This window comes from Cyrtonyx montezumae, unplaced genomic scaffold, assembly GCF_038088225.1.
Source record: "Cyrtonyx montezumae isolate F1298 unplaced genomic scaffold, pur_monq_1.0 scaffold_88, whole genome shotgun sequence".
Taxonomy (NCBI): Eukaryota; Metazoa; Chordata; class Aves; order Galliformes; family Odontophoridae; genus Cyrtonyx; species Cyrtonyx montezumae.
Genome location: NW_027072098.1, coordinates 147,629 through 173,780, shown reverse-complemented (window position 1 = coordinate 173,780; position 26,152 = coordinate 147,629). Strand labels below are relative to the sequence as shown.

The 26,152-nt window shown below is 55.2% G+C and overlaps 4 protein-coding genes and 2 non-coding genes across 6 annotated transcripts; 2 read left to right on the top strand and 4 right to left on the bottom strand.

Annotated features, from left to right (window-relative positions):
- Positions 1-398: 398 nt before the first annotated feature.
- On the top strand, positions 399-3,715 carry LOC136059836 (zinc finger protein RFP-like). Its single transcript, XM_065753988.1, has 7 exons — positions 399-864; positions 1,436-1,531; positions 1,910-2,140; positions 2,290-2,312; positions 2,449-2,564; positions 2,769-2,798; positions 3,111-3,715. The coding sequence occupies exons 1-7, from the start codon at positions 445-447 to the stop codon at positions 3,623-3,625; spliced, it is 1,431 nt and encodes a 476-aa protein (XP_065610060.1). The 5' UTR covers positions 399-444; the 3' UTR covers positions 3,626-3,715.
- Positions 3,716-4,220: 505 nt separating this feature from the next.
- Positions 4,221-12,539, bottom strand: LOC136059828 (uncharacterized). Its single transcript, XM_065753979.1, is given in 14 exon segments — positions 4,221-4,971; positions 5,858-5,973; positions 6,128-6,225; positions 6,227-6,276; positions 6,279-6,348; positions 6,825-6,935; positions 7,345-7,718; positions 8,962-9,555; positions 10,028-10,057; positions 10,214-10,329; positions 10,536-10,558; positions 10,745-10,975; positions 11,647-11,739; positions 12,094-12,539. Coding segments are annotated over 14 exon segments (2,826 nt in total). The 5' UTR covers positions 12,493-12,539; the 3' UTR covers positions 4,221-4,450.
- A 510-nt stretch (positions 12,540-13,049) lies between these two features.
- Positions 13,050-13,122, bottom strand: TRNAK-CUU (transfer RNA lysine (anticodon CUU)). The gene has a single exon. It is a non-coding gene; the product is annotated as a tRNA-Lys (tRNA).
- A 299-nt stretch (positions 13,123-13,421) lies between these two features.
- On the bottom strand, positions 13,422-13,494 carry TRNAV-CAC (transfer RNA valine (anticodon CAC)). Its single transcript has one exon. It is a non-coding gene; the product is annotated as a tRNA-Val (tRNA).
- A 628-nt stretch (positions 13,495-14,122) lies between these two features.
- On the top strand, positions 14,123-19,042 carry TRIM41 (tripartite motif containing 41). Its single transcript, XM_065753987.1, has 7 exons — positions 14,123-14,503; positions 15,044-15,558; positions 15,936-16,031; positions 16,517-16,747; positions 17,125-17,147; positions 17,612-17,739; positions 18,105-19,042. Exons 1-7 carry the CDS (start codon positions 14,128-14,130, stop codon positions 18,620-18,622), a joined length of 1,887 nt encoding a protein of 628 aa, XP_065610059.1. The 5' UTR covers positions 14,123-14,127; the 3' UTR covers positions 18,623-19,042.
- Positions 19,043-20,148: 1,106 nt separating this feature from the next.
- On the bottom strand, positions 20,149-23,107 carry RACK1 (receptor for activated C kinase 1). Its single transcript, XM_065753997.1, has 8 exons — positions 22,955-23,107; positions 22,484-22,655; positions 21,880-22,027; positions 21,500-21,595; positions 21,250-21,360; positions 20,900-21,040; positions 20,394-20,504; positions 20,149-20,285 (listed from the first exon to the last, which is right to left on the bottom strand). The coding sequence occupies exons 1-8, from the start codon at positions 23,061-23,063 to the stop codon at positions 20,220-20,222; spliced, it is 954 nt and encodes a 317-aa protein (XP_065610069.1). The 5' UTR covers positions 23,064-23,107; the 3' UTR covers positions 20,149-20,219.
- Positions 23,108-26,152: the final 3,045 nt, after the last annotated feature.

The window sequence follows — 26,152 nt, the reverse complement described above, 5'->3', positions numbered from 1 at the left end:
CCCCAAATCCCCTTTGCTCCCATCCGTGCTGTGGGTTCTGTTCCTCTCTTCCTTCCTGCTGTGCTGTGGGGACCTGATATTTTGGGTATCAGGACACCCGTGCTGAAATTTAGGGCATGGAGACCTCTATAGGGGATACAACCAGCTCTCCCTCATCCCATCCTAAGCCCCCACCCCAAACTCCCTTGGTTCCCATCTGTGCTGTGGGTCTCATCCTCATTCTCTCCCCCCTGCCAACCCATGTGGGTTGCTGCACACCCACGTAGATGTTTAGGGCACAGTTATAGGGGATGGAACCATTAGAACCTGGGCCGTCACCAGCTCTCCCCCACCCCGAGCTCAGCTCTAGGCTCTGCCCACCCCAAACCCTTGGGGTTGGTGGGAAGGGAAACGCCTTTCCCTCGCGGTGGGGAGAATGAAACTCTCAGTGTTTCGTGGGGCCCCATGGCTGCACCCAACCCCACTCCCCACCTCCCCAGCGAAGCCTCCTGCCCCGTTTGCCTGGACTACTTCCGAGATCCCGTCTCCATCCACTGCGGACACAATTTCTGCCGGGCGTGCATCGCTCGGTGCTGGGAATGGTCCACGGGGGAATTCTGCTGTCCCCAATGCAAGGAGACGGCTCCGGAGAGAATTTTCCATCCCAACCGGGAGCTGGCGAGGGCGCTGCAAATCGCCAGGAGGTTGAGCCTGCAGGCGGCCCGCGGGGACGGCCCGGGGCACCGAGGATGCCAAAAGCACCGTGAACCTCTGAGCATTTATTGCAAAGATGATGAAGCCTTCCTCTGCGTGGTCTGCCGCGAGTCGCGGGCGCACCGGGCTCACGCGATGCTTCCTGTGCAGGATGCTGTCCAGGAATACAAGGTAAAGGGTTTGGGGTTGTCTTTTAGGGGGGGGTTGATGTTTGTGGGTTTATTTCTCCTGTCTGAACAGCACCGCTGGGATGAGAGGATCCCTCTGCAGCACTTCGCCACCGGGCTGCAGTGTCCCACCCCACGCCCAGGGCTGTGGACTGGGGGTGAGAGCGTTGCCCCCTCTCTCGGGGTGCTCACACCCCCCTCGAAGCAGAGTGGGGTGTTTCGAAATGAGGATACACACCGTGCACCAGTGCTTCTGCTGCTTCACTTCTCACCCTGGGTCTGACCTCAGGGTTTGTGTGAACCGAAGGTCTGAGGGCTCCACCACCTCCTCCCCATCGCAGAGCTCGAGTCTGGTTCTCACCAGGCACTGCTGAGGAGGATGCTCCAAGCAATGAGCTGGTCCCAGAAGCCCTGCGGCATTTATTCCCAGTTATTCCCATTTAAAGCCTTCCCATGTCCCAGAGTTCTGAACCAAGAGGCTCTGGGGCTGACCACGAGGCCATCCCCCTCCCAGATAAATATTTCTGTGCTCTCTGCGAACTCCCAGCTCCCGGAGTCGTGTTTTCTTCCCCCAGGAACAAATCCAATCCCATATGCAAACGCTGAAGGAAGACAGGGACAAACTCTTGGGGCTCCGAGAGGATGAAATGAGGAGAAACTGGGAGTATTTGGTGAGAGTGTGATTTTTAAGAGTGGGATGGGGGTGTGGGTGGTCCTCTTCGGCTTCAGATGCGATAATCAGAGCTTTGCATTGGGACTGGGGTCTTTCCATGCACCCAACCCAATGAAGCACTGTGGGTTGGTGGGGCTTTTTTTGGTGGTGGTTGTTTTTTTAAGGACTACATGGGGAAAATAAGGTAGCAGGTGGAGTTTGGAGCCCTGGAAGGGACTCAGTTAAGGGATGCAAAGCAAAACCTCAGTGGGTTTGCTCACATCGTTGTCTTGGGGGTGTACTGCAAGACATCAGGACATCCCTGCTGAGGAATACTTGAGGATAATCAGGCACTGCCTCTTTCTCCACCGCCTCCCATGACCCCTTCTCCTGGCAGGAGAAGACCAGCGCTGAACGGCAGAAGATTTTGGGTGGATTTGAAGGGCTGCGCCTCTTCCTGGAGGAGCAGGAACATCATCTGCTGGCTCAGCTGGAAAACTTGGAGAGGGACGTGCAGAAAAAGCAGGAAGAGAACGTCACCAGCCTGACCAAGGAGATCTCCCATCTGGAATCTGTGATCCAGGAGATGGAGGAGAAGTGCCAGCAACCGGAGAGCAAATTTCTGCAGGCGAGGAGGGGGAGAATGCTGCATGGTTAACATCACCGTGCTGCTTTGTGGCTCTGGGTGGTGGCCAACAGAAAGGGGTTGGGTTTTCAGTAGGTGTACTGCTACCAAAGTCCATTCACTGCGTTTCTTTTCCCCATTCTCCTTTCCAGGACATCAGGAGCACCTTGAGCAGGTACGGAGCTTCCTGAGCCCACCTCGTTAAATGGAAATGAAAGTGATAAAGGGGAGAAATAGATGGAGTGGGGACGGCTCCAGGCTGGGGACGGTGGTTGGACACTGTGCCACTTCTTTCTTTCCTCCTTCTCCAGGTTGGGAAAGGAAAACTTCCCGCAGCCCTCATTGCTTCTTCCAGACCTGGAAAAGAATCTCAGCTACTTCAGGGAGAAAAATAATGCGTTAGAGGAGATCCTGAGGAACTTCAAAGGTATTGAGTACGGGCTGCAGTGGGGAGAAGGAGCCATATCTGTAGCAGCACTTAAGATAAGTTTGCTGAGAGCATCAGTTGTGTTTGTTGGAATCAGAACCATAACGGATGTCCTGAAGAGAAAACAATTACTGGGCAAAATAATCCACGATGACATTATCATGTTATATCAGACATTTCTCTTTTTTCTCCCTTTTCTTGTAGAAATCCTGATGTTTGAGCTGCCTGAAAAGAGTAAGTCCATCTTCTGGAGTAGGAGGGATTGATAAAACCCAAAGGAAGGATGAGCACAGCATGGGATGGGCTGTGATTTGGGGGAAAATCTGGGGGAGATACATCTGTCTGAAAAAATAGCAATGAAAAAGAGGGGGAAAACGTCTCATGGAGTGCAGGAATCCTCTGCCCAAAGGGAGAAGAGGGTCCCAAAGGGGGAGAGGGTCCCAAAGAGGGAGGAGCGTCCCAAGGAATGGGGTGAACTCCAGTGGACCTCCCTGCTCATCCCAACAACCATGGGGTCATGGGAAATGCTCTGGTTTCCTTTGGCAGTGAGCGTGAGCCTGGATCCGACCACAGCTCACCCCCAGCTTGCCGTGTCGGAGGACGGGAGGAGCGTGAGGTGGGAAGATGCACAACGGGATGTGGTCGATGAGGAATTTGGGACCGACCCCTTCGTGCTGGGCCGTGAGGGCATCACCTCGGGGAGATGCTGCTGGGAGGTGGAGGTGACACCCAAAGGCTCCTGGGCTGTTGGGGTGGCCAAGGAGTCCCTGAAGAGGAGAGAAGAGAGCGGTGAGAGCCCTGAGATTGAGCTCTGGTCTATGGGTTTCTGTGAGGGACAGTTCTGGGCTCTCTCCTCCTTTGAGCGCATGACGCTGCCCCAGATCCACATTCCCAGAAGGGTTCGGGTCACCCTGGACTACGAGGGCGGTCAGGTGGCATTTTTTGATGCTGATAAGAGGGCCCTGATCTTCGTTTTCCCATCAGCCTCATTCAAAGGGGAGAGCATTCACCCCTGGTTTCTGGTGTGGAGTGAGGGCTCTCAGATCACGTTGTGTTCCTGAAGCTCTCCTGTGCCCAAACACAAACGTTTCCATTGGTTCTGTTTTAGACGAAGTAAAAAGGTTCATATGTTGTAAAATTCCTCTGCGTCTGTTTATTCACTGCTTCTGGATGTCAGGTTCGTGGGGATGAGGGGGAAACCACTGCATCCTCTCACTCACAGAGGTCAGCAATCAGATGGGGAGGAACAGAAATCTTCACCTTTCTGATTCATCTGACAGATTTCCAGTATGACCCCGAGGATGCAGGAAATATCTGAAGAGTTTGTTAGCAATTCCAAGGGGGATCTGACTTTGGGGCGACTCAATCCCATTCCTGGTATCTGCATAAGGTTGGCTGTGCTGGAACCCAAAAGTGGGGCAGCCCTGAAAGCGCTGTGTTCCGCTATGGGCAGAGAGAAAAACACAGAGGGGAAAATTTCCTGTTTTATTATTAATTATTTTACACTCCGAGGCTTCAAATACCAAATATTTGAGAAGAGTAGACCACTCAGTTTGAAGGTGACCATCTCAGATGGGGGCAACTGTACCTGATCGGACAAACCCTGGGGAAATATGCCTTTCTGCCACTCTTTCGGGTGGGGTTTTCCCTTCTGACCCCCATTTTCCACATCCCAGTTATCCATTGCAGCACTTTTCCTTTTGTTTTTCGCCCCATTTTCCTCTTCCTCAGCACTTCTTAACAATATCACATCAGTCAATGTCATATCAATATGATTCTGCGCCGATAGATTCATAGGGCGCATAAAAACCCAACTTCTCATTTTTGTTCCCCATGGGATGGGTGGAAAGTGGCTGTGCCCTGAGGATGGAGGACTTGTCCGTATCTTAGGGACACAGCCTCAGCTTGGACCTGGCCCCCACCACCCACAGCCACGGACGGATCCTCTCCCCAGCGAAAGACGCGTGGGAGAAAACAAAGATGAGCCCCCCTTCATCTGCATCAAAAAACGTCACCGTCCCTCCAGCGTAGTCCAAGTGGACGCTGACCCTCCTGGGCACCCAGCGCAGAGTTAATAGGGTCACCTTGTGGGTGGTGAGCGCCCGGACCTGTCCTCCCCATTTCTCCACCCCCCAAATCCCCCCTTTGGGACAGAGGCTGAGTTGTCCCTTTCGAGGGATGGATTCACGGGCCACACCGATGGCCCAGTCCCCTTCGTCCCCCACTTCCACCTCCCAGCAGTGCCGGCCAGCCGTGAAGCTTTGGTGGCCCAACACGAAGGGCCAGTAGGAGAATCTTTCGGGGTTATCGGGGAGCTCCTGGCGTCCTTCCCCACGTTTCACGCTCTTTTGGTCTTCGGAGAGGACGAGGTCAGGGTGAGCGGTGTCAGGGTCCAGGGTGATGCTGGCTGTGGGGGAAGAGGACAAGGGGTGTAAGAGGAGGGGGAGGTTTTGGGTCCTCAGTGCTGAGGCCATGAGGATGTGGAGAGCTTGGATCTCCAGCACTTGGATGTGCTCTAGGCAGCCCCACTTGAGTAGGGTTGTAGGATGGGACCATCCCCTCCAACCTCAACCATTCTGTGGGGCGGACTTTCTGCTCTGTTGGCCAAAAGAAATGGTGAGGGGAGAAAGAAAGGAAGGAAAGAGATCCACAGGACATTGCCTAGCAAAGTCTGCAGTGCTTTATCTCCTAGACCAACCCAGACCAGTTCAGCCAACTCCATGGTTCAAAAAAGAAGAGCCAAAATCTGAAGGCAGGGATAATGAAGGAGGTCAACCCGCTTGCTGTATTTGCTTTAGGGAAATGGTTATTTATCGAGGCGAGGGATCTGCCCTGGGGCCGTCATCCCGAACTGCAACCAGACTCAGCCTACAGGGTGAAGAAAACTCGTTTGGTTGCCCTGACTTCGTGTACTCTTCCTTCAGCACCTATTTTTGTCCTTTTGGGCACAGCCTGTCGGTCTAGGCACGCCGCCACCCAACAGGTACGGCGGCTTTAGGTTCTCATGCTCAGCAAAAAGCACTTTTAGGAAAGGCGAAGCTGGAGGGGAGCAGAGCCACAGAGCAGCCCAACCTTCATCCGTGAGCACTTCTCGAGGATTACAGCAAAGTATGTAATTAAGAGAGTGGCAAACGAGGTATTAATTCCTACGGGTCTCAACTATTCATTTCTCCTGACTGGGAATAACCCATTGCTCTTCCATCTCTCTGTGGCATTCTATTCCTAAAGTGTGTCCAGAATGAGCAATGGGCTTCTGGTTTGTGCCAATATCCCTCCGTTTCCCTCCTGAGTACCTTGTAGCTTCTTCAGGGTGTCCTTCAGAGCACCGTTCCTCCATGGGAAATGACAGACCCTCTCTTCTGGCTCCGGAGAAACACCCGCTGGCAGCTGGAAGGTCACTTTTCCACACCTGGAGGGAAAATAAACGCGTTTTTCAGAGTGATTATGTCATAGGGTATGTCATTATTTCAAAAACTCTGATGCCAGAGATGAGAGGGTGGCGACGCTCACCCCTTGGCAACCCAAACCTCACGAAGACAAAGGCTGAACTTCCCTGCTTGAACTTGAGACTGAAGCCCTTCTGATCAGTATATCCCCCCAAATCATCAGGAAAATGAAGGCAGAAGCTAGCACATAGTGGTGATCTCCAAAATACCCTTTCAGAACTCGCAATTTCCCCGGAGCAGAAGAGCATTCAGCGATGAGCTCTTCCTCGATGGCCACTGCTTGGTGAGGAGCAGCTTTTCAAAGAGGCCACGTACCTGGAGATGGAGCTTTTCACATCCTGGGGACAGAAGAGAGGAAGAGGAGTGGAAAGTCAGGTCATTGCATGACCCATTTTGTCGTTAAGTCGTAGAAATCATGCATTGTTTGACAGGGGATGGACCTCTTGGGTCTTCCTCCAAGAGGAACTGTACCAGCTCAGGTGCATCCACGCACGGCAATGAATCCTACAGATCCACCCCACTGCTGCTCTCCCAACCCTGCCGTGGATTTTTAACAGCAACCCCACGGGGACCTTCCTCAGCAAGGCAAAAAATATTGGGAGTGCCGAGGTGAGGATAAAATGTTGGGGCAAAAAAGAGGCTGCAAATCTTAACCTCCCCTTTTTCACGGGGGTTTCAGGCTGGTGGAAAGAACGGGCATAAAACAGGAGGAAAGCACCAATAATTAAGCCAGCGACCAATCGGTCGGCGTAAGAAGGACATCCCCAAAGGATTTTTCCCCTTGAGAAGAGCTTCCCTGGAGGAATTCACTCACCGACTGCTGACTCTTCTCTCCCTTTGCTTTCGTATCCAGCGGGGAAATCTCCTCCGAGAGTTTGGCAGTGCTTTTCTGCCTCTTCTCAATCTCATTTTTCAGGTCTTCCAGCTGCAAGAGCGAGAAGAGCTCATGTTTTCCTGCCTGGAACCTGAGCACTCCCTGCTGGGGCTCAGCTTTCCCTCTTCCTCTCTTTTAAGATGCATAAAGTTAAAATAAAAAAGAATTAAGAGCAATGGGACTGGAAATGCCACTCACGGGTGGGCATCTCCCACTGGGGGAGCTCAGTGGTGAACTGGAATCCTTATGAAAGGATGGGGGGAGGGGTGGGGAATAAATCAAACTCAGTGCAAAATAGAAAGTAACACAAAGACGCACAGTGCTGGTAGAAGTCATAAAGAGATTGGTGTGTATTGGGGGCAGAAAGCTGAGGGCCTTAAACTTAAAGTGCAGGAAGCAAAAACGATGGAAAGAAATGTCCCTCACGATGACACGCTGCTGTCCGGTGCCCGACACCTACCAGATCCTCCAGGTTCCTGCACTCCAGGGCGCTCCTCTTCCTCGGAGACCTTCTCTCTCCTCCTTCAGAAAACCTAATATCCGTCTGAATTTCTACCCTGGTGAACCGACAAAACCTGTTGCTTTCAGCCCTTTGATGGGGTTGGGGCTCTCCCTTCCTGTTCCTTCCCAGTCTGGGGTGAATGCGTTGAGCCTGCAGGTCTGCTCCTGGTGACACCCTTGGCCAGGTGTGCTGGGAGCGTTGGGGTTGTCCCTTGTTTCTCTTCCAGTTCCTTACCCCAGGGGGGTGCTGAGGGATGTCCCCTTGTGGCTTTTGTCGCTTTTCTTTTAGGATAAAGCCAGCAGGAGTGGGGTTAGGGGGCAAATGTGGGGAAACTATAAGGAAATAGGGAAGGAAATGTCCAAACAGAACCTTATGGGACAGGGATGGGCATGAGGGAGGGTCTCTGGGACTTGACCTCTCTCTCGCAGCCCACACATAGCACTCACTATCCTGACTCTAAGCTCTGGGGGAAACATTTCCAACCATCTCTACCCCTCTGTCCTCGTGCTGAGCCCCACGGCTGAATACACACGCCCATAAAACAAATCCACACATCATATTTACAGGGGGAAACTCCACTTCCAGCAAACCCTTCCAGCAAAATCCCTGCAAACTCTTCCCTGGTGCCTTTCATCCCAAAATTAGGTGCCCACCATTGGGCAAATGAGTCACACCGTTGGGCAAATGAGTCGCATCGCGTCCCAAAAAGCACTGACTGCAGAGCCCGAGAAACCAGCTGGGCTGGAAATGTCTGCATTGCAGATTTACGGAGCTGAAGGGACCCTGGAAGAGAATCAGAGCTGCTTCACTCGAATTCCCCAACAGATGGGACCAAGAGGGGCAGCGGGAGGCAGATGGAGGAAAGACACCAACACAGCAAAGGGCGACGTTGACATTTCAGCTGTAAATTTGACCTTTGGTGATGCTGAGGTGAGGTTCCGTCATGGGATACCCACTCATATCGCATCTGTTATTCTGAGCCCGATGTCACTCCCGCTCTCTCTTGGTTCCTCTTCTTGGTTCTATAATCAATCACCAGCCCGTGTTTATTTTGGTGCTGCCTCTTCCTCTTTTGGGCTTTCTCAGAAGAAAATCGGTTTTTGAGGGAATCCATTCAGGTGAGTCCTCCCTCTGTGCAGCTCTTCTTAACTTTGTTGGCCCGAAGCAAACCCAGAACCGTACAGCCATAGCGAGGCAGAAAGTGGATCAGACAGAACATATTTTTTATTAAGGATAAATATCAGAAATGCAGGCAGAGGCCAGCTCCCCACAGCAGGAGGCTGATGTCAGATGTCAGACAGAAAACAAGTAGGTTTATAAATAGGATTCGATGTGCTAAGGGCAAAATAAACTTAGGAAGGCCCACTTCTGATTTCCCAAGTGCTCTCCGTCCTCCATCCGCCCCTCTGTCCCTTTCCTTCCAACTCCTCCATGCCCTCTGGTGGTTTCCCCATTCCATCCCAAAGCTCCCGATGGGGATGGATGTGGGGCAGAGCAGAGAGTCCCCGTGGCACAGTGCTCCAAGCAACCACAGCGCGAGTCCCATCAGATGTCCCCTTCACTAAAGGACATCTCAAGGACAGATCTTTAGGGGAGATCTGAACCCAACCCAGTCCAGGTGGGACATCAGCTGCCCTCTCGTGGACTGATCCTCTGAGGGGGAATTTTGGGAGATTTCTTGCAAGCGAGCCCCCATCCCCATCTTGAACCAAGGGAGGACCCTCTCCCCGTTGAACGAAGCTCTGGTGTACACCAAGATGGGAGCATCATCATCCGAGCTGAAAAATGCCACCCGACCCCCTTCGTAGTCCAGGGAGACCCGAATCCTCCTGGGGAGCGCATTCAGACGTAGGTTGGCACGAGGGGACGTAAGGGAGTGGTAGGCCTCCAGCGCCCAAACGCCTTCTTTGGGGGTGAAGCTCATGGGTCCCTTCCTCTTCATCGAAGCTCGGGCCACCCCCAGGGCCCAGACACCTCCTTGTCCCACCTCCACCTCCCAGAAATGCCTCCCCGAGGTGAAGCCCTGGCAGCCCAGCACGCAGGGCTCGAAGCTGAACCTCTCGGGGCTCTCCGGGAGGTCCTGAGGAACCAGTTGTCCCCGGACTTGTTTTCGGTCTTCAGACAGATGGAGGTTGGGGTGAGCGGTGGTGGGGTCCATGGTGACGTTGGCTGCAGGATGTGACAGGGAATGGAGGTAGGATTTAGTTTTGGGGAGAGCTGGGGAGATTTCTCCCCCTCCCATACTTTTCTCTGGGTACTTTTGGATGTGGGTTAGTGGTGGGGGTGGGCAGATGGTTGGGTTAGAGGATCTCTGGGGTCTTTTCCAACATTCATGATACCGTGGGGTGCATGGGGTTGCCACCAGCCTCGGCGTCCCCCAGTAGAGATGTAAGATAATGGGGAGAGGACAAATTTTAGGGCAGCAAAGACACAGGAAGGGAACAGCTACACATCCATAGAGGAGAAAGGGAAGCACACTCTCAGGTTTTGCCTTGAATCGTTTTTTTTTGTCTTCATAGGACCACCAGCATCAGGCCACGGTCCCCTTTCCCTCCCTTCCCTGTGGGATTCCGTTGTTTTTTTCCACCCACACACCAAAAAACCCCACTCTCCCACTCCCCTGCTGCCACTATCTGCTTACCCGGCTCTTGCAATTGAAACATCAGGCTGTCTGAAAGGGAGAACAAATGCACTGCATCAGGTTTATATGCCAGGTTGCAGCTCGGATTTGTCGCACTGGGAGATGGGGAAGGGGAACGCTGATTGTTCGGGGGTTTTGGGTTCACCCCCTCCCAAACCTGGAGGACACCACAGCCCCGCTCCGTACCTTGGCACTTCTGCAGCGTGCATCTCACCAGGGCGTTTTTCTGAAGGAAGTCCTCCAGTTTTCTTTCCAGATGGGGGGAAATCTCCTCCGGAGGGCTGAACTTCATCGTCTCACAGCTGCAAAGGGAGTGGAAGGATGGGGGTTGGGGGGAACGTTGTGTGAGACAGTGGGTTATTTGTTTTATTCTCAGTAGGAGAAGCTGTGGGATGAGGATATCTGTCTGGGGATAAAACCCCGTGGTCTCCTGGGATCCTTCTGCCTTGAGGTCCTCCCCCAGGGGCCATCCAAGAATCAGGGTGAAAATGGGAAGGAGCCACGTTACCTATTCAAGAGCCTCCTGATGTCCTAAAGGTGGGAGGAGAGAGGAGAGATGGTTCAGAAGAGGAGCACCACGGGCTGCCCCTTCTCACAGAGGTGAATTCTCACAGCAGTGCGTGGCAGAGATGACCCTGCCCGTGGCGTGGTCCTACCCACAGTGACACAGGGAGCTCCCCCCCCCCCCCATTTCCCACCATCCCTTCGGCTTCTCACCAGCAGGAATTTGCTGTCTGGCTGCTGGAACTTGCCCTCCATCTCCCAGATCAGGGTGTCGAGGTGGGACAGCTCCTCCAACACCTTCGTCACCGCGTCCTCCTGCACTTTGGTGACGGCTCGGTCCAGGTCCGCCAGCTGGACCAGGAGGAAGCGCTCCTGCTCCTTCAGAAATCGCTGCAATTGCTCAAACTCACACACTATCCTCTTCCCTTCCTTCTTGGTTTTCTCCTGTTGGGATGAGAGGGAACGCCAACGGGATGGAATAAGGGCAGGAGGATTCCCCCTTCCATGCACCACGCTTTTTTCAGCTGGATTATTTTCTGAGGTTGGCACAATTTGGGCAAATCTGAGCACAGCCGGCACAATTCGGCCGTATGTGCCACAGCTCCACTGCAGAAGGAAAACCGAGTGGAATCAGAACATCCTTGGGAGTGGAAAGGATGGGGGCAAAAGGAAAATCCCACCACACTCAAAATTAAGGGGATGGATTCTTCGGGGTTGGTCTCGAGATGCCCAACCAAAACCAATGGGAATTTATCACCAGTGCCAATGGGAGCGTGACACCGATGTCAATGGGAACTTAACACCAAAAAGACAGAGATCATCTCGCTGGAGACTTGGAGAGCAGCGGGGGAGGGTTCAGGAGTTTTACCCTGAGAGCAAAACTGAAAGAGGGAATAGGAGCTGAGGTCTGCAAGGGGGATGTTTACAGAGTTAGGGAGGATCTGCAGCGTTATCTCCTCAGTGCAGGGAATGTTGTGTAACCCCAGCTGATAAACACAGCCTGGGTGCGTTCCCAGCACAGCTGCCATCCAAAACTGCAAGGTCGGCCCCCCATATACACCAAAACAAATGGGGGAGGGTGGAGGGGAGGCAGACATCTCCTCTGCTGCACCCACCAGGTACAAGTTCGTCCTGCCGCCGGCTTTCCTGCTTTCCAGGTATTTTTCCCTCTCCTCCTTTGAAGCCTGGAGGCGAGCCTGGATTTCCTCCTGCGCCAAAAGAAAGGAGGAAAACCCGTTTTCCCACTTAAACTGCCTCTGTCAGACGGGAGAGGCTTTGCTGAAGCCCTTCTTTTGGGTACTACTCAGTATTCAGCGCTGTAGATTCGATAACAAGATCATTTCGTGCTGCTTTTAAGGGTTTTCTTTTGCAAGGCTGCAGTCCAAGAGCAAAGCGTGGAAGGGAGGGGAGGGTGGGAAGGTTGCAAAGGGCCGACGGTGGTGGTCCTGAACTGCAAAGAGGAAGGATGGAGGGGGAGCACCAAGCGGAGGGTCGCTGCAGTGCACCCATAGCGATGCGCTGCGGCCTCGGCTCGGGATTTCGGGGCACGGTGAGGACCGTACCTTGTACTCCTGGGCTGCTCGGTGGGCTGGGAGCACGGTGTGGGAGCGGTGAGCCCGGGACACATCGCACCGTGCGCAGATCGGCTCTTGGTCGTCTTTGCAGAAGAGCTTCGGAGCCTCGCGGTGCTGCTGGCACTGACCCGACGAGCGCGAGCTCAGCTGCCGGGCGATGCCGGCGATGTTGGACAGTTCTCTGCTGGGGCGAAAGGTTTTGTGCGCCGACGTTTTCCTGCACTGCGGACAGGGGAAATCGGCCTCCAGCCCTTCCCAGCAGCGGGTGATGCACTGCCGGCAGAAGTTGTGTCCGCAGGGGATGGAGACGGGGTCCTGGAAGTAACCCAAGCAGATGGAGCAGGACACCTCGCGCTGCAGGGTGTCCAAGGGGCTCTGCGTGGCCATGGGCTTCCCTGCCGGGCTCCGATCCGCAGGGGGAATGAGGGACCTTTCCTCCTCCTTATCTCCCCGCAGATAAGGGAGATCCGGCCCCGAGGGCTGAACCGGAGCCAAACGGGGATGGGAGATCTCAGCCCATAGGGGGTGAGCTGGGAGGACTGGGACCAGATCGTGGCTGCCCCACGGGGGAACGGAACCGAGTGGGTTTGGGGAAAGCAGGTTTTATCCTCTCCTCAAGCAGCAAGGAGAGGAGGGGAGGCGATTTCTCGCCTCTCTGCGATTATTGTAAGGCATTTCCAAAGCAAACTCATGGAGGGCTCTGTGCTGGGATGAATTACAGATAGATATTGGAATAAATATAGAACTGCGTTGAAATATAGAAATGCATTGAGGTATAAAGGGGTGCTGCACAATGTTGTGATCGACAAAAGCTGCTTGACAAACGAGAGGTGGTTTTAAAGCATCACTCGGAGCAGCGGTCACGAGTGGGTTTGGGCGTTGTTTGGGGGAAGGATGCGGGTTTGGAATCAGGAAATGTGAGCGAGAAAGAAAAATTAACTGCACGCCCAACGTGGGGCTCGAACCCACGACCCTGAGATTAAGAGTCTCATGCTCTACCGACTGAGCTAGCCGGGCTCTTGACTGCACGTTCTGGGAGGACTAATTCACGCTGGTCCGGGAAAGAGACTGATTGTTTTAGCTATTAAATATTCTGCTAATTACCGTCGTAATTACGGGCTCTGGGCATTCGCAACTCCACGGGGGAGAGCTGCACTGGAAAAAAGAATCCACCCCTACGGGAACAGCGAGGAAATGCCTGGCGGTGCCGCGGGGCTGAAGAAAAGAAGGGAAAGCGGGAGATAATGGAAATGCGAAGACGGGAAAATTAAAAGGAGAAAATCAATGTAAACGGGAAAAGCTTAAAAATAGAGCGCTGTTTCTGCCCGGTTTCGAACCGGGGACCTTTCGCGTGTGAGGCGAACGTGATAACCACTACACTACAGAAACACGCTGAAGGCAGCTTCTCCCCATACAGCCATGAAGGAGCGATCTCCGGGGTCCGGGGCAGAATTTGGGAGCAGTGGAGCGTGGACTGTTCCCGCACCGCTCCCGCACTGCTCGCAGCGAAGGACGGAGCGCAGCGGGAGACAAAATGAGGAGAGCAAACCCCAACGAACGCTCCCGATGCGGGACTCGAACCGGCGGTTCCCGGATTAACAGCCTCGCGCTCTACCGGCTGAGCTACCCAGAGGCGGAGCAGCCGGAAGTCACGTCCCCCCATCCCCGTTGCCTAGCGACGGGAGCGCCGCTTCCGGTCAAGTGATTCGCGGAGGAAGGCGCGGCGGGCGGTGAACAGCCCGGAAGTTCCTGTCAGGTGACACTGGGAAGAGGGCGTGGCTTGCGGCGAAGAGGACGGAAAGCGGAAGTGCCGCTGTTGGTCGGCGGAGTTCGCAGCGCGGAGGAACGGCGGCGGAGGACGGAGGGAGGGACGGGGAACGGCCCCGCGAGCAGCGGCCGGGGCAGCGCCGAGCACGGAGCGGAGCTCACGGGGGTGTGGGGCCTCGAGGCGGGCCCCAGCGCTTCGCTGTGGGGCAGGAGAAGGGCTGTGGGGCAGGAGGAAGAGGGCCGCGGGGCCTCCCCATGGAGGCGGTGGGCGACGACGGGGCGTCGTCGGGGCGGCTGAACCCGGTGGAGACGCTGCAGGAGGAGGCGATCTGCGCCATCTGCTTGGATTACTTCGTGGAGCCGGTGTCGATCGGCTGCGGGCATAACTTCTGCCGGGTGTGCATCGCGCAGCTGTGGGGCGGAGGAGAGGCCGAGCTGGAGGAGAGCGGCGGGGCCGCTGCGCTGGAGGAGGAGGAGGAGGAGGAAGAGCTGGAGGAAGAGGAGGAAGATGAGCTGGGGGAGGAAGAGCTGGACGTGGAGCAGGAGGAGGAAGAGGAGGACGGAGGCGGGGAGGAGGAGGAGGAAGACGACATGTGGAGCGAGGAGGAGGAGGATGGAGAGCTGTGGGAAGGTACTGGGGGTCGGTGCTGGGCCGGGCCGGTTTGGTGTCTTTATGGATGGCCGAGGGAGCTGAGTGCGCCAGCAGATGATGCTGAGTCGGGGGGAAGCCTCGCTCTACCCGAAGGTGGGAGGGCCCTACGGGGAGATTCAGGCTGGGCTCGATGGGCTGAGGGCGTTGGGGTGGAGCTCCACAGGGCCAAGGGCAAGCAGGGCTGCTGGCCCTGCTCTCAGCTCACCGCAGCCCCACTCAGCGCTACCTGGGGCAGAGTGGCTGAGAGCTGCGTGCAGGAAAAAAGGATGTGGGGGTGAACGTGAGCCAGCAGCGTGCCCAGGTGGCCGAGAAGGCCCACGGCATCCTGGCTTCTGCCAGAAATAGTGCAGCTCGTGGGAGCAGGAGGTGATTGTCCTTCTGTAGTGGCGTGGGTCGCAACTCGGTGTTGTGCCCACTCGCTGGGTCCTCACTCAAGGAAGGCACTGAGGCCTCGTGGGGGTGGGCGGGGGCTGGACTCAGTGATCCCTTTTCCAACCTCGATGATTCCGTGATTCTCAGACCCCGTGGAGGAGGAGCTGTGGGACGGAGGGGTGCAGGGAGAGCTGTACTTTGGGGACGATGACTATGATGAGGACGTGATGGAGGAGGATGTGGAGGAAGAGGAGGAGGAGGAGGAGGAAGCGCAGAGCCCCCCGCCCCCCGTCCTGCCTGCCCGCCCTCGCCGCCTGCAGACCTTCACCTGTCCCCAATGCCGCAAAACCTTCTTCCAGAGGAATTTCCGACCCAACCTCCAGTTGGCCAACATGGTGCAGATCATCCGGCAGCTCCACCCGCACCCGCAGCGCCTCGCTCCGCCCGCCGGCCCTTCGGCCTCGGGGGGTCCTGGGGGGAACCCAGGGATCCTGGCGGCAACGGGAGGTCGGGGGTGTCCGAATCTGTGCGAGAAGCACCAGGAACCCCTGAAGCTGTTCTGCGAGGTGGACGAGCAAGCGATCTGCGTGGTGTGCAGGGAGTCACGGAGCCACAAGCATCACAGCGTTGTGCCCCTGGAGGAGGTGGTGCAGGATTATAAGGTGGGGGCTGGAGAAGGGTCGCGGTGGGATAGCGGTGAGGTGGGGCTGGGGGAAGAGTTGTGGTGGGAGGGCGGAGGTTTGAAGGGAAAGTGAGGTTGGGATGAGGCCGGGCGCGTCCTGCTGGGCTGGTTGGGTTGGAGGCGTGGGAGGTTGGGAAGCTGCACGTTGGTGTGAGGAGTGGAAGTGTCTGGGTACCCATTTTCTGCTTAAAATCACGTTCCCAGCACAGTTCCTCGCAGAAAACAAAAGGGAAATGGTGTGAAAGTCGGCTCTGAGGTTCCGTTTTCAGCTGTGCCACCAAATTGGGGACAAAAAGAGGAAAGGACAGAGGGGATGGCCCCAGACGGGGTTTGCTGAGTCGCGTTTCCTTCCCTCAGTACAAACTCCAGAGCCACTTGGAGCCGCTGAAGAAGAAGCTGGACGCGGTGCTGAAGCAGAAATCCAACGAGCAGGAGAAGATCGCAGAGCTGAGGGTAAGAGCTGAATGCTTCCATGCTTCGTAGAATCGTACAGAAGAATTGTCAGGGTTGGAAAAGACCACTGAGGCCACCCGTTCTGTCAGCCCACCACCACTGTTGGGAGTTACTGAGCAGGGAGAGGAGCTTTGCTGCCGCTCTGAGCTCTCACGGAGGCGTCGTATTCCCTTTCCTGCAATGATTGGGCTGTGAGGGCCTGGAAATGGTTTCCCAGTTGAATTAAGAGCTCAGTAAGAGCGTCGTGTGCCTCGATGTTGAGTGGGAATTGGTGGTTTGGGAGCTGGTATCCCTCCTTTGAGTTGAGGATGCTCTAAATCTGTGCAGACCGTGCTCGATTCTGGCTGTGGTGCATGTAGCATCACACCGAGCTTACAGTGTGTGATGAAACTGGGGGCAGCATAGCACAGCTCCCCAAAACTGAGCTGCTTTCTCACACCCCTCCTCCTGCAGCGATCCCCTTCATGCTTCTCCTCCCTGTGCAGGAAAAGATGAAGCTGGAAATCAAGGAATTCGAGTCCGATTTCGAGCTGCTCCACCAGTTCCTCATCGGGGAGCACGTGCTGCTCCTGCACCAGCTGGAGGAGCGCTACGAGAGCTTGCTGGCCCGGCAGAGCAGCAACATCAGCCAGCTGGAGGAGCAGAGCGCGGCCCTCAGCCGCCTCATCGCAGAGGCAGAAGATAAGAGCAAACAGGACGGGCTGCAGCTGCTCAAGGTCTCCTTCCATCCCTTTCCTTGTCTGTATGGCAAGGCAATAGCACGAGGGTGGGAGTGGTGCTCCAGAAGGAGAGTGCCTTTAGATGGGCTGGGCGCTTCCCTGCCCCTCCTCGCGGTGTTTTTTGGGGTCACAGTGGGAAAAGGGCAAGAGGAAGGGATGCCCTGAGAGATTTAGGGTCTGTTCTAGTGAGAACAGCCTCCAGCACTGTGTGGGCTGTGCCTTTAGTGCTTTGTTCCCAGCGGGAAAGGGAACGGTCCTGGCTCAGTGCTGAGCCATGGCTGATAAGAGGATTTATTGGGAGCAACAGTGGGGTTGTCGTCAGTCCTCCCTAATCTTTTTCCTTCTCTTTCCCACCCCGCTGCCTCCTTCCACAGGACATCAAAGGCACTTTTATCAGGTCAGTGACTTTGTTTGCACCTTTTCACTGTGAATAACTTTAATGTCAAAAAGCATTGAGCACGTTTCGGGCCCGGTAACACAGGGGAAAGCTGTGTCCTAACTGTTGGGTGAAGGAAACTTCTGTCAGATGGGATGTAAATGGGATCCAGGGGATCACTGGGGCCGGTTGGGAGAGGAGAAGAGTGGGGAAGAGATCTTGGTCCAACAAATGGGGAGTGCTGGGAGTTCTCAGCCACAGTGGACACACGTGGCTCCATCCCAGCTCTGTCTGCGGTGTCTCCTGGGGCTGAGGGAGGGTGGGAGCGGCCGGCTGCACCAGTGCAACCAGTTTGGTCGATCCTTGCCCTGCTCTGGTTTTTCCAGAGCGTGTCTTGGCTGTGTGCAGCCCTCCTCGCTTCCTTTCTGTTGCTGAAATTCTGCTTTCCCCTTCTCCACCCCCTGTGAAAAAAAAAAAAAAAAAAGATGTGAGAACATCAAATTCCAGGAGCCCGAGATGGTGCTGGTGGACGTGGGGAAGAAATACCGCAACTATTTCCTGCAGGATGTGGTGATGAGAAAGATGGAGAAAGCCTTCAGCAAAGTGCCACAGGGTGAGCGAGCCCTCTTCCTTCCACAGATCTTTCTGCTCGGGGTGGGTGGGACTTCCCCAGCTCTTTCAGGGGGTCCCCTTTCCAGCTCTGCGTTCCCGTGGTTTGCAGCCCCACGATCCCTTAGGAAAAGCAGCATCCCTGCTCTCCCCTCCTGTGTGCTTTCCTCGAGTGGGTTTTCCCCTATCGTAGCCCCTCCATAAAGCTGGGGGTGACACGGAGCCAGAATCGCTGTGTAAAAACAGGGCTGGGGGCCTCGAAATCAGCACAGCACACACAACAGATGAGCACGTGGGGCCGGGGTTGCGAGGGGGGGGACAGAGAGCGACGGGTGACCCCCTCACCCCTCTCCTCCCCCTTCCGTCCAGCTGACATCACGCTGGACCCCGACACCGCTCACCCTCGCCTCAGCCTGTCCCTGGACCGCCGCAGCGTCAAGCTGGGCGAGCGTCGCCAGGACCTCCCCGACAACCCCAAGCGCTTCGACTCCGATTACTGCGTGCTGGGATCCCAGGGCTTCACCACGGGCCGTCACTACTGGGAGGTAGAAGTCGGGGGCCGGAAAGGTTGGGCGGTGGGGGCCGCACGCGAGACCGCTCGACGTAAAGAAAAAACCATGGGGCCTCATCAGAAAAGGGAGATCTGGTGCGTTGGCACCAACGGGAAGAAGTACCAAGCGCTGACGGCCACGGAGCAGATGGCGTTGTCACCCAGCGAGCGGCCCCGGCGCTTCGGCGTCTACCTGGACTACGAGCGGGGTCAGCTTTGCTTCTACAACGCTGAGAGCATGACCCACATCCACACCTTCAACGCTTCCTTCCACGAGCGCATCTTCCCCTTCTTCCGAATCCTGGCCAAGGGCACTCGCATCAAGATCTGCACCTGATGGCCCTCCTGCTCCTCGTTTTTTTCCCCCCCTTTGCCTCGTCCTTGGGGTCCCACTTTGGGGTCCGACGCTGCACTTGTTGTCTCGCACCTGCTTGCTCACAAGGCCTCCTCCTTCCTCTCTCCTGTCCCGTGTCCTCGTCCCAGCTCTTCTCCGGGGTCGTGATCCCAAGCCGGTTTGGTTTGGAGAAGGGATCCAATCTCCTTGCTGGAGGTTTTCCCTTCAGCTTTTGGTGCTAGGGGCGCTCCCCTCCAGCTTTCCCAGTCCTCCCAGCAGCTTTCCAGCGTGTTCTTCCCTGGTTGTTTTTTTTTAAAGCCTGTGGTCGAGCTTTGCATTGTTTGCTCTCTGTGGATGCAGAGCTCGAGCTGAGGACGCTGGGCTCTGCACATTGTGAAACGAGCGCTGCTCTTCCCCTCCTGAACATCGCTTTCCCAAAGCCATCAGCTTTTCACCCAAACACACCCAGGAACCTCTTCTATTTTTCATTTTTCAGTTTTGGGGCATCACCTTCTGCCCACCCCCGCCCCCAGCTGCCATCTGGACCTCAAACCTTCAACGTTCTCCCGTTCTGCTGCTTGTCCCCCTTCCCCTTTTGCTCTTCTTCCCCCTCTGGGGGGTCTCCAGCTCTCCCTCTGCCCCGTCATTCCCTAGCCAACCATTTCTTGTGGGCCTGGCACTTTATTTAGGGCCACCTCGGCCGGGGAGGGTGCAAAAAATGGGGCAGTTTCCACCTCTGAGGCCGCTCAGAGTACGGCACCGCACTGGGCCGCGGCGGTGGGAACCGACCTCGTCTCCCCTTGCAGCTTAAGAGCTCTCTGAGGTGGGGATATTTATTTTCTCTTCCCTTTTCTCAGCTGCAGTTGAATTTCCAGCTGAATCCTGTCCCACCAGAGAGACTCTGATTGCACCCTGTTGTGTTTTACTTCTTTTTGTTGGTGGATTGGTATTTTTTTTTTCTGTTGGCGTTACAGAGCTAGTTCAAAATATTTTTGGCTAAAATAAGAATTAAATGGAGATCTAGTTTTTTGAAATGTCAAGAAATAATAATAATAATAATAATAAAGAATAAAGTTTTAAAGCTGAGCCTCTCGCTTACTGAGAGCCTGCAGGGGATAGGAGTTGGGGTGCAGCCCCCCCAGGCTGCCTCCTGTCTGCTGTTAATTCCTGCTGCTGTGATAGGACTTATGCCTTGCATAATTAGTCTTAATGACTCATAATTTGGACTGGGCTGCATCCCTTCAGCAGCTTGTGAAAGGCACGGGGGCTGCCGGGTGAAAGGAGCTCTGTCACCACCTCTCCTGTTCTCCCAGCATCTTTAGTGCCTCTATTTTTGGCGGTGGCTGTCTTTCTCTTTTGGCAGTGGTTCCTTTTCCCCACGGCTGCACTCCCTGTGGGCTGCTGCTGCTCCAGAAGGGGCTCAGGGAGATGCTGAGTCCCTCCTTCCACGCGTGGGAGAACACTGATGTCCTCACCCTTAGAGCTGGGGGCACTGCCTTGGTGGGAAGTGCAGAACAGGGGACAGGAGGTGGCTGTGAACTCAACAGAGCGCTCTTTTATTGAGTTTTGTGCATGAAATCTATGTCGTGTTACCACGTCCTCATCTGGTTCCGATGGTGACTTGCCACACGCGGACGAGGTTATCTGTGTAGCCAGCAAAGAGTGTCTGGGGAGAGAAAGGGGGAAAGTCAGAAATGAGCCCTCAGGGAATGAATACAAAGACCCTCAGAGGTGCTATGGGTTGAAACGGGGTTGGCAGGAGGGATTTTTCTACCTGTCCATCTGCAGACCACGCCAGAGAGGTGCACTGCGGCGGCTCAGCTTTGCTGCTGGTGCTGATCACCTCCTGCTTCAACTCATCCACGATGATTTTGCCTTCCAGGTCCTGTGCAGGGGCAGAAGAGAGCGTGAGGGACTGAGGTCCTGGCAGGGAGATGGCTGTAGCCAAACCCAACCCTTCCAACTCGGAACAGGCAGCGAGGTGCTCAGAAACAGCCTCTGAGTTTCCGCACAGAGATGCAGTCAGATGGCATGGAAGTTTCATCACAGCAGAGTGGTGGCTGTGTCCCACACCACCCTCCTAGTCCAGGGGACAAGGACAGGGCCACCAACACCACCCATCCCATCCCACGTAACCAAAAGGGTTCTGTACCAAGAGATCCGTGGGGCAGGGCAAGCATTCTGACCACAAAGCTGCCTCCAAACCCACAGGATAAGGAAAGTAGGTCTATGGGGGGACAATGGGGATGCAAAGGGGCTGAAGAGTGAGCTGCCACGTACCCAGATCTTGATGCTGGGGCCGGTGGCAGCACAGAGCCAGTAGCGGTTGGGGCTGAAGCACAGCGCGTTGATGATGTCCCCTCCATCCAACGTGTACAGGTGCTTGCCTTCGTTCAGGTCCCACAGCATGGCCTGGCCGTCCTGGGGGCAGCAAAGAGGAATCACAGCAAACTGTAAAACCCGTGGCTCTGTTCTGCTGTCCATCAAAGACCTTCCAGCTGGGAAACAGCACTCGATTTGTGACCGAGGTGCGGATGAGAGTTGTCACAGGACAGCAAGAAGCACAGCTCTGAGCTGGGAGGACACCAAAGGAGGCTGAAATTTGGCCTCAGCTTTCTCCCAGTGCGTACCTTTCCTCCAGAAGCACAGAGAGAGCCATCAGGGGACACAGTCACTGTGTTCAGATATCCCGTGTGGCCGATGTGGTTGGTCTTCAGTTTGCAGTTAGCCAAGTTCCACACCTAGATCGGGATAAACGTGACAGGGTCAGAAACGTGGGCAAGAAAAAAGAAATGAACAACTCTTCCCCTGATTGCTCTGCTCAAATCCTCCCCAGAACACTGCACAGGCCCTACAGGAGCTGCTGCTCTCTCCCCTTACCTTCACCAGCTTGTCCCAGCCGCAGGACACGATGATGGGGTTGCTGCTGTTGGGGGAGAAGCGCACGCACGAAACCCACTCCGAGTGGCTCTCATCCTGAGCAGAGGAACAGCGTTGAGTTGGGAGCAAGGAAACATCCCCATCCCGAGCTGCTGCACCCACTGCTCCCTGAGCCCCTCATAATTGCAGGACTTGTCCTCAGACCCCCCCCCAGAGAGAGGTCAGCAGACACTGTGTCGCTTTTAATCATCAGGACGGAGCTGGGAGGTGCGGATTGCGGATCAGAACCAACAAGGCAAGGAGAAATGTGGGAACGTGGACTCGGGATCAAATCCAGACACCGCTTTCCACAGTTTGGAAACTCAGATTCAGTGTCTCACCTGCACCGTGTACTTGCAGACACCCAAAGTGTTCCAGAGTTTGATGGTTTTGTCCCTGGAGCCCGACACGATCTGGCGGTTGTCAGAGGAGAAGGCCACGCTCAGCACGTCCTTGGTGTGGCCGACAAAGCGGCGTGTGGTGGTTCCTCTGCAGGGACACCACGAGAGAACACTCACACGAGAGGGACAGAGCTCAGCAAACCCCAATTAACTTCATTAACCCTCCCCCAAGATGAGATCTTGGGGGGAAAGCTCGCAGCAGAAAGCGAGGTTAAACGGAGCAATCTGAGCCTTCCAGGTGGGGAAGACACAAATGCCCCTCTGCTGTTCCACCTGCTTCTCTCCCATCATAATTGCAGGACGTGTCCTCAGATCCAGGAGGATCAGCAGACTGTGTCAGTGTAATCACTGGGAGAGGGAGCTGAGGGAGACATCACCTCGGTCCTCACTCCTACAGCATTTATCTCCCAACCTGAGAGGAAACCACCTCATTTTCACGCCACACAGGACACCTCTCCCCCCCCCCAACACCCAACCAAAGCACGGAGCCCAGCTCCGACCCAAACTCCCCACCCCAAAGCCCTTTTTGTCCCCCAGAACTCACGTGGTGAGGTCCCACAGCCGCAAGGTGCCATCCCAGGAGCCCGACAGCGCGAACTGCCCATCGGAGGAGATGACCACGTCGCTGACAAAGTGCGAGTGGCCACGCAGGGCTCGCTGCGGGATGCCGTAGTTGGTCTCATCACGGGTCAGCTTCCACATGATGATGGTTTTGTCTGGAAGGAGGGAGAGGCAGGACCCTCAGCTGCCCGGCCCCTTTCACATTCCGAGCTTCATTTCCCCCACGGCAACGTGGGCAGAACGCAGAGGCACCGCACCCTCCTCCCCTCAGCCCTCCAACCCCTCCCTATGTCAGACACAGGGGTCTCCCCCACCCCGCACCCCCCATCTCCCCCTCTTCCCTCCCACCTACGGTCCCCCCCCCCTCCAGCACTGGTCTCCCCGACCCCACTTCCCCACCCCCCTCCCTCTCCCCACCCCAGACCCACAGCCGCCCCTCAGACGCGGCCCTCACCCCGCGACGCGGAGAGAATCATGTCCGGGAACTGCGGGGTGGTGGCGATCTGCGTCACCCACCCATTGTGGCCCTTCAGGGTACCGCGGAGGGTCATCTGCTCCGTCATGGCGGCGGCGGACGGGACGATGGCGCCGGATCGCACCGAGAGCGCGGGCCCCACCGCCCGCGATGGCTGCCGGCGCCGAGAGAGAAAGAGGGCGGCGGCTTCCGCCGGAAGCGGAAGTAGCGGCCCGGTTGTACGGCACACGAGGGCAAGATGGCGGCGCGCATAGAGGGCCGTGCTGAATGGGAGAAATTTGGGGGGGGGAGGGAGTGGGAGAGGTGTCCCCCTGTAGTACTGTGGGGCAGCGCACGGTATTTAACCCTCCGCTTTCGTACTCAGCGGTGTTATCGTCCTCGTCGTGCCAGGACGTGAGAGCGCGGCGTGCGGCTCGTCCTTGCCCTCCGCAGCTGTCCTGCTCCCACAGCCGACGCGATTTTTGGGGTGCCAGCAGGTGGGATCCGACTCAGGAGGGTAAGCAGAGGGGGACCGGGCCTTCCTCCCTCCCCTTTCCTCCCACACCGCTGCTTGGGGGGCTGTGACAGCCCCCACGTGGCTGATGGTGATGTTTTCGGGCGTCTTTATGGGATCCAACCCTGCTTCGGCTCACCAGCCTTTTTCTGTCCCCCCTTATTAGCAGATCAGTCTTATTATTAGGCCTTTATTATTAGAGCCATCTTTTCTCAATGGTGTTTTATTTTCACCTTGGTTTTATTGCCTGACATGGAGCTGTTTGTCCCCATTTGATGATACTCATGCAGCTAAATCCCTGAAGCAAGGAAGAGTTCAGTCTTGACCCTTTCTGGTTTAAATTTTTGCAGGGCTCAACCAAGACACGCTTCCAGAGCTGGGAATAACACGACTTGAAGTGCTGATGTGCCTTAAAACGTAGAATATTGCCCCTGAAATAGGCGTGACTCAGCAAGCAGCAGCGGACCGTGGTGGGAGTGGCTGGGTTGGGTGACCCCGTCGGTGAGGATGCCACACAGCCCTGTGAGCACGGCGTCTCCAGTTTCACTCCAGGCATTCCGAATTCGGAGACCTCAAATGGCAAAGGTGAAATGGGCGTCAGCTCTCCGGGATGAAGAAATCTCTCCCGGGGTTTTCTGCTGGATCACAGTGGGGGGGGATTTGTTTTCCCAAAGCACTGAGTGATGAGAAGAGCACAGATCGGAGCCAACGTGCTCATTCTTCCGAGGGAAAACCCTTTGGGTTCCCCCGCGGTTCCCCTTGTGGCATCATGACAACCATCCACCCATCCCATTTTGGGTTTGCAGGTTAATAAATCCCTTCTGAGATGTCTGTGTTGTGTATGTGTCCTTCATTCTTTCATTCTGAGGCAGCAGTCTCCTAGCAAAGATCCCAGCTGGTGTAATTCAGAGTGAAATCAGCAGTTTTGGGCATCCTTTATTAACTTCACATTGGTTTATATCGATTAGCAGTGAAAAATACACAGGAGCAGGAGTGCATCTATGGAAGTGCTCTGCATTCTCGTGCTTGTTTGGCTGATGGGAGGAAATGATCCCAAATAATGAGGAGCTGTGAGAGTGGGAGGAGATGACTTCTGTCCTGATGAGTAGTAGAGATAGAAAGAAGGCATGAGCTCATCTCATGTGTCTTTATTTTAAGGCAGTACTAAGCAGCCTCCGTTATATGAAGCCAGAAACCGGTGCTGCTCCGTTATTTGGGGCCAGGAATGGCTGCTGTCCCATTGGGGCCCAGAAACCAATGCTGCCCCGTTTGGGATTGGGGTCTGCTCCCAGACCACATCCTCCAACCAACCCGTGGCCGATAGCAGAGAGGTGACCAGGTCAGCCCTCTGTTTCTATCCCTGCGGAAACCTGTTCCTGTCTATATAGGGTTCCCCATCCCTCCCCCATCCCTCCTTCCATCCTCGGCATTTATTTGGGCTAAAATTAGGTGCTGGGAACATCCTCCTGCTGCCAGCACAGCTGTCGTGTCTGCAATGATCCTTCCAGCTCGCCATGGACACGCAAAGCCTCCGGCGATCCTAAATACCTATTTCCTACAGTCCTGGGACAAACTGGGAGCTGCCAAAAATCTCCACCCCCCACCACGGACGTGACCATCACAGCACCAGGAGCAAAGCAAACGCAACGTGACTACGGTGCGGGTCAGGGTAAGCCTTTCTCTTTCTTCCCACAGCTCCCGGGGGAGGCAGAATTTGGGGGAATCCTATATGGGGTCTGGGAGACGCAGAAGAAATGTGATACGTTTATGGCAGCGTGGAGCAAAACAAGCCTTCAGAATCCTGCACCTCAGTCTGACCATAATGGAAAGCAGGGGAAGGATTGGGAGAGCAATCAGCCCTTGTGAATTATTTTCCTCTTAGGAAGGCACCGCACAGAAATAATTGGGGCCGCTTTCTTTGTACAAATTCAGGTTCTCAGAACAGTGTTTGTCTGACTGAGGTCTCAATGGGATCTGTAGGGCAGAACGCAGCCAACGAAAAGTGACCGATGTTTCCTATGGGATCCGTTGCCTTTTCCTGCTGAGATTTCTGCTTTTCCATGGGTACTTTTTGGCTTTTTCACAGCTTTTCCACCCCCACCGCTGTAGTGGAAAGGAGTTCTCGGGGCTTTTGTGGCATGGATGCCATTGTGAGCACGGGGCTGAACTGGAAACAACTTCCTGGTGTAGTTTGTATGTGGGATGGAGAGCAGCTAAGTTCACGGTGCTGCAGGCAACTAGCAGAGATGTGTGAGGGATGGGCCCTCCTTGTGCCCCTTTTTGGGGCCAGCAGACTCTTTTTATTCAGATATAAACCACCCCATTCACAATTTCACCAATCCTCCCAATGCAGACCCAAAAAACCTCTCAAGGGACTGAGAAAAGCAGTGAAAAGCATCTGTGTCCCCAGATATTGACCCCTAATCGCATTTATTTCTGTGGGCAAAACGATTCTGGGTGTGAGGAAGGTGGAGATTCCGGGTTTGTTGGTCCCTAATTGCGATCATTTAATGACATTTCCACTTCTCCCATCAGGAGGACATCTGGAGGTGGTTGCAGTTGGGAGGAGAACGTGATGATGGCATCAGGTAGAGCTCAGGAAGTGCTACTTATCAGCAAAGTGATCTGGTTCCAGATCTGGATTTTCCTATTTTTCCCATATTGCTTTCTTTTTCAGGGAAGAG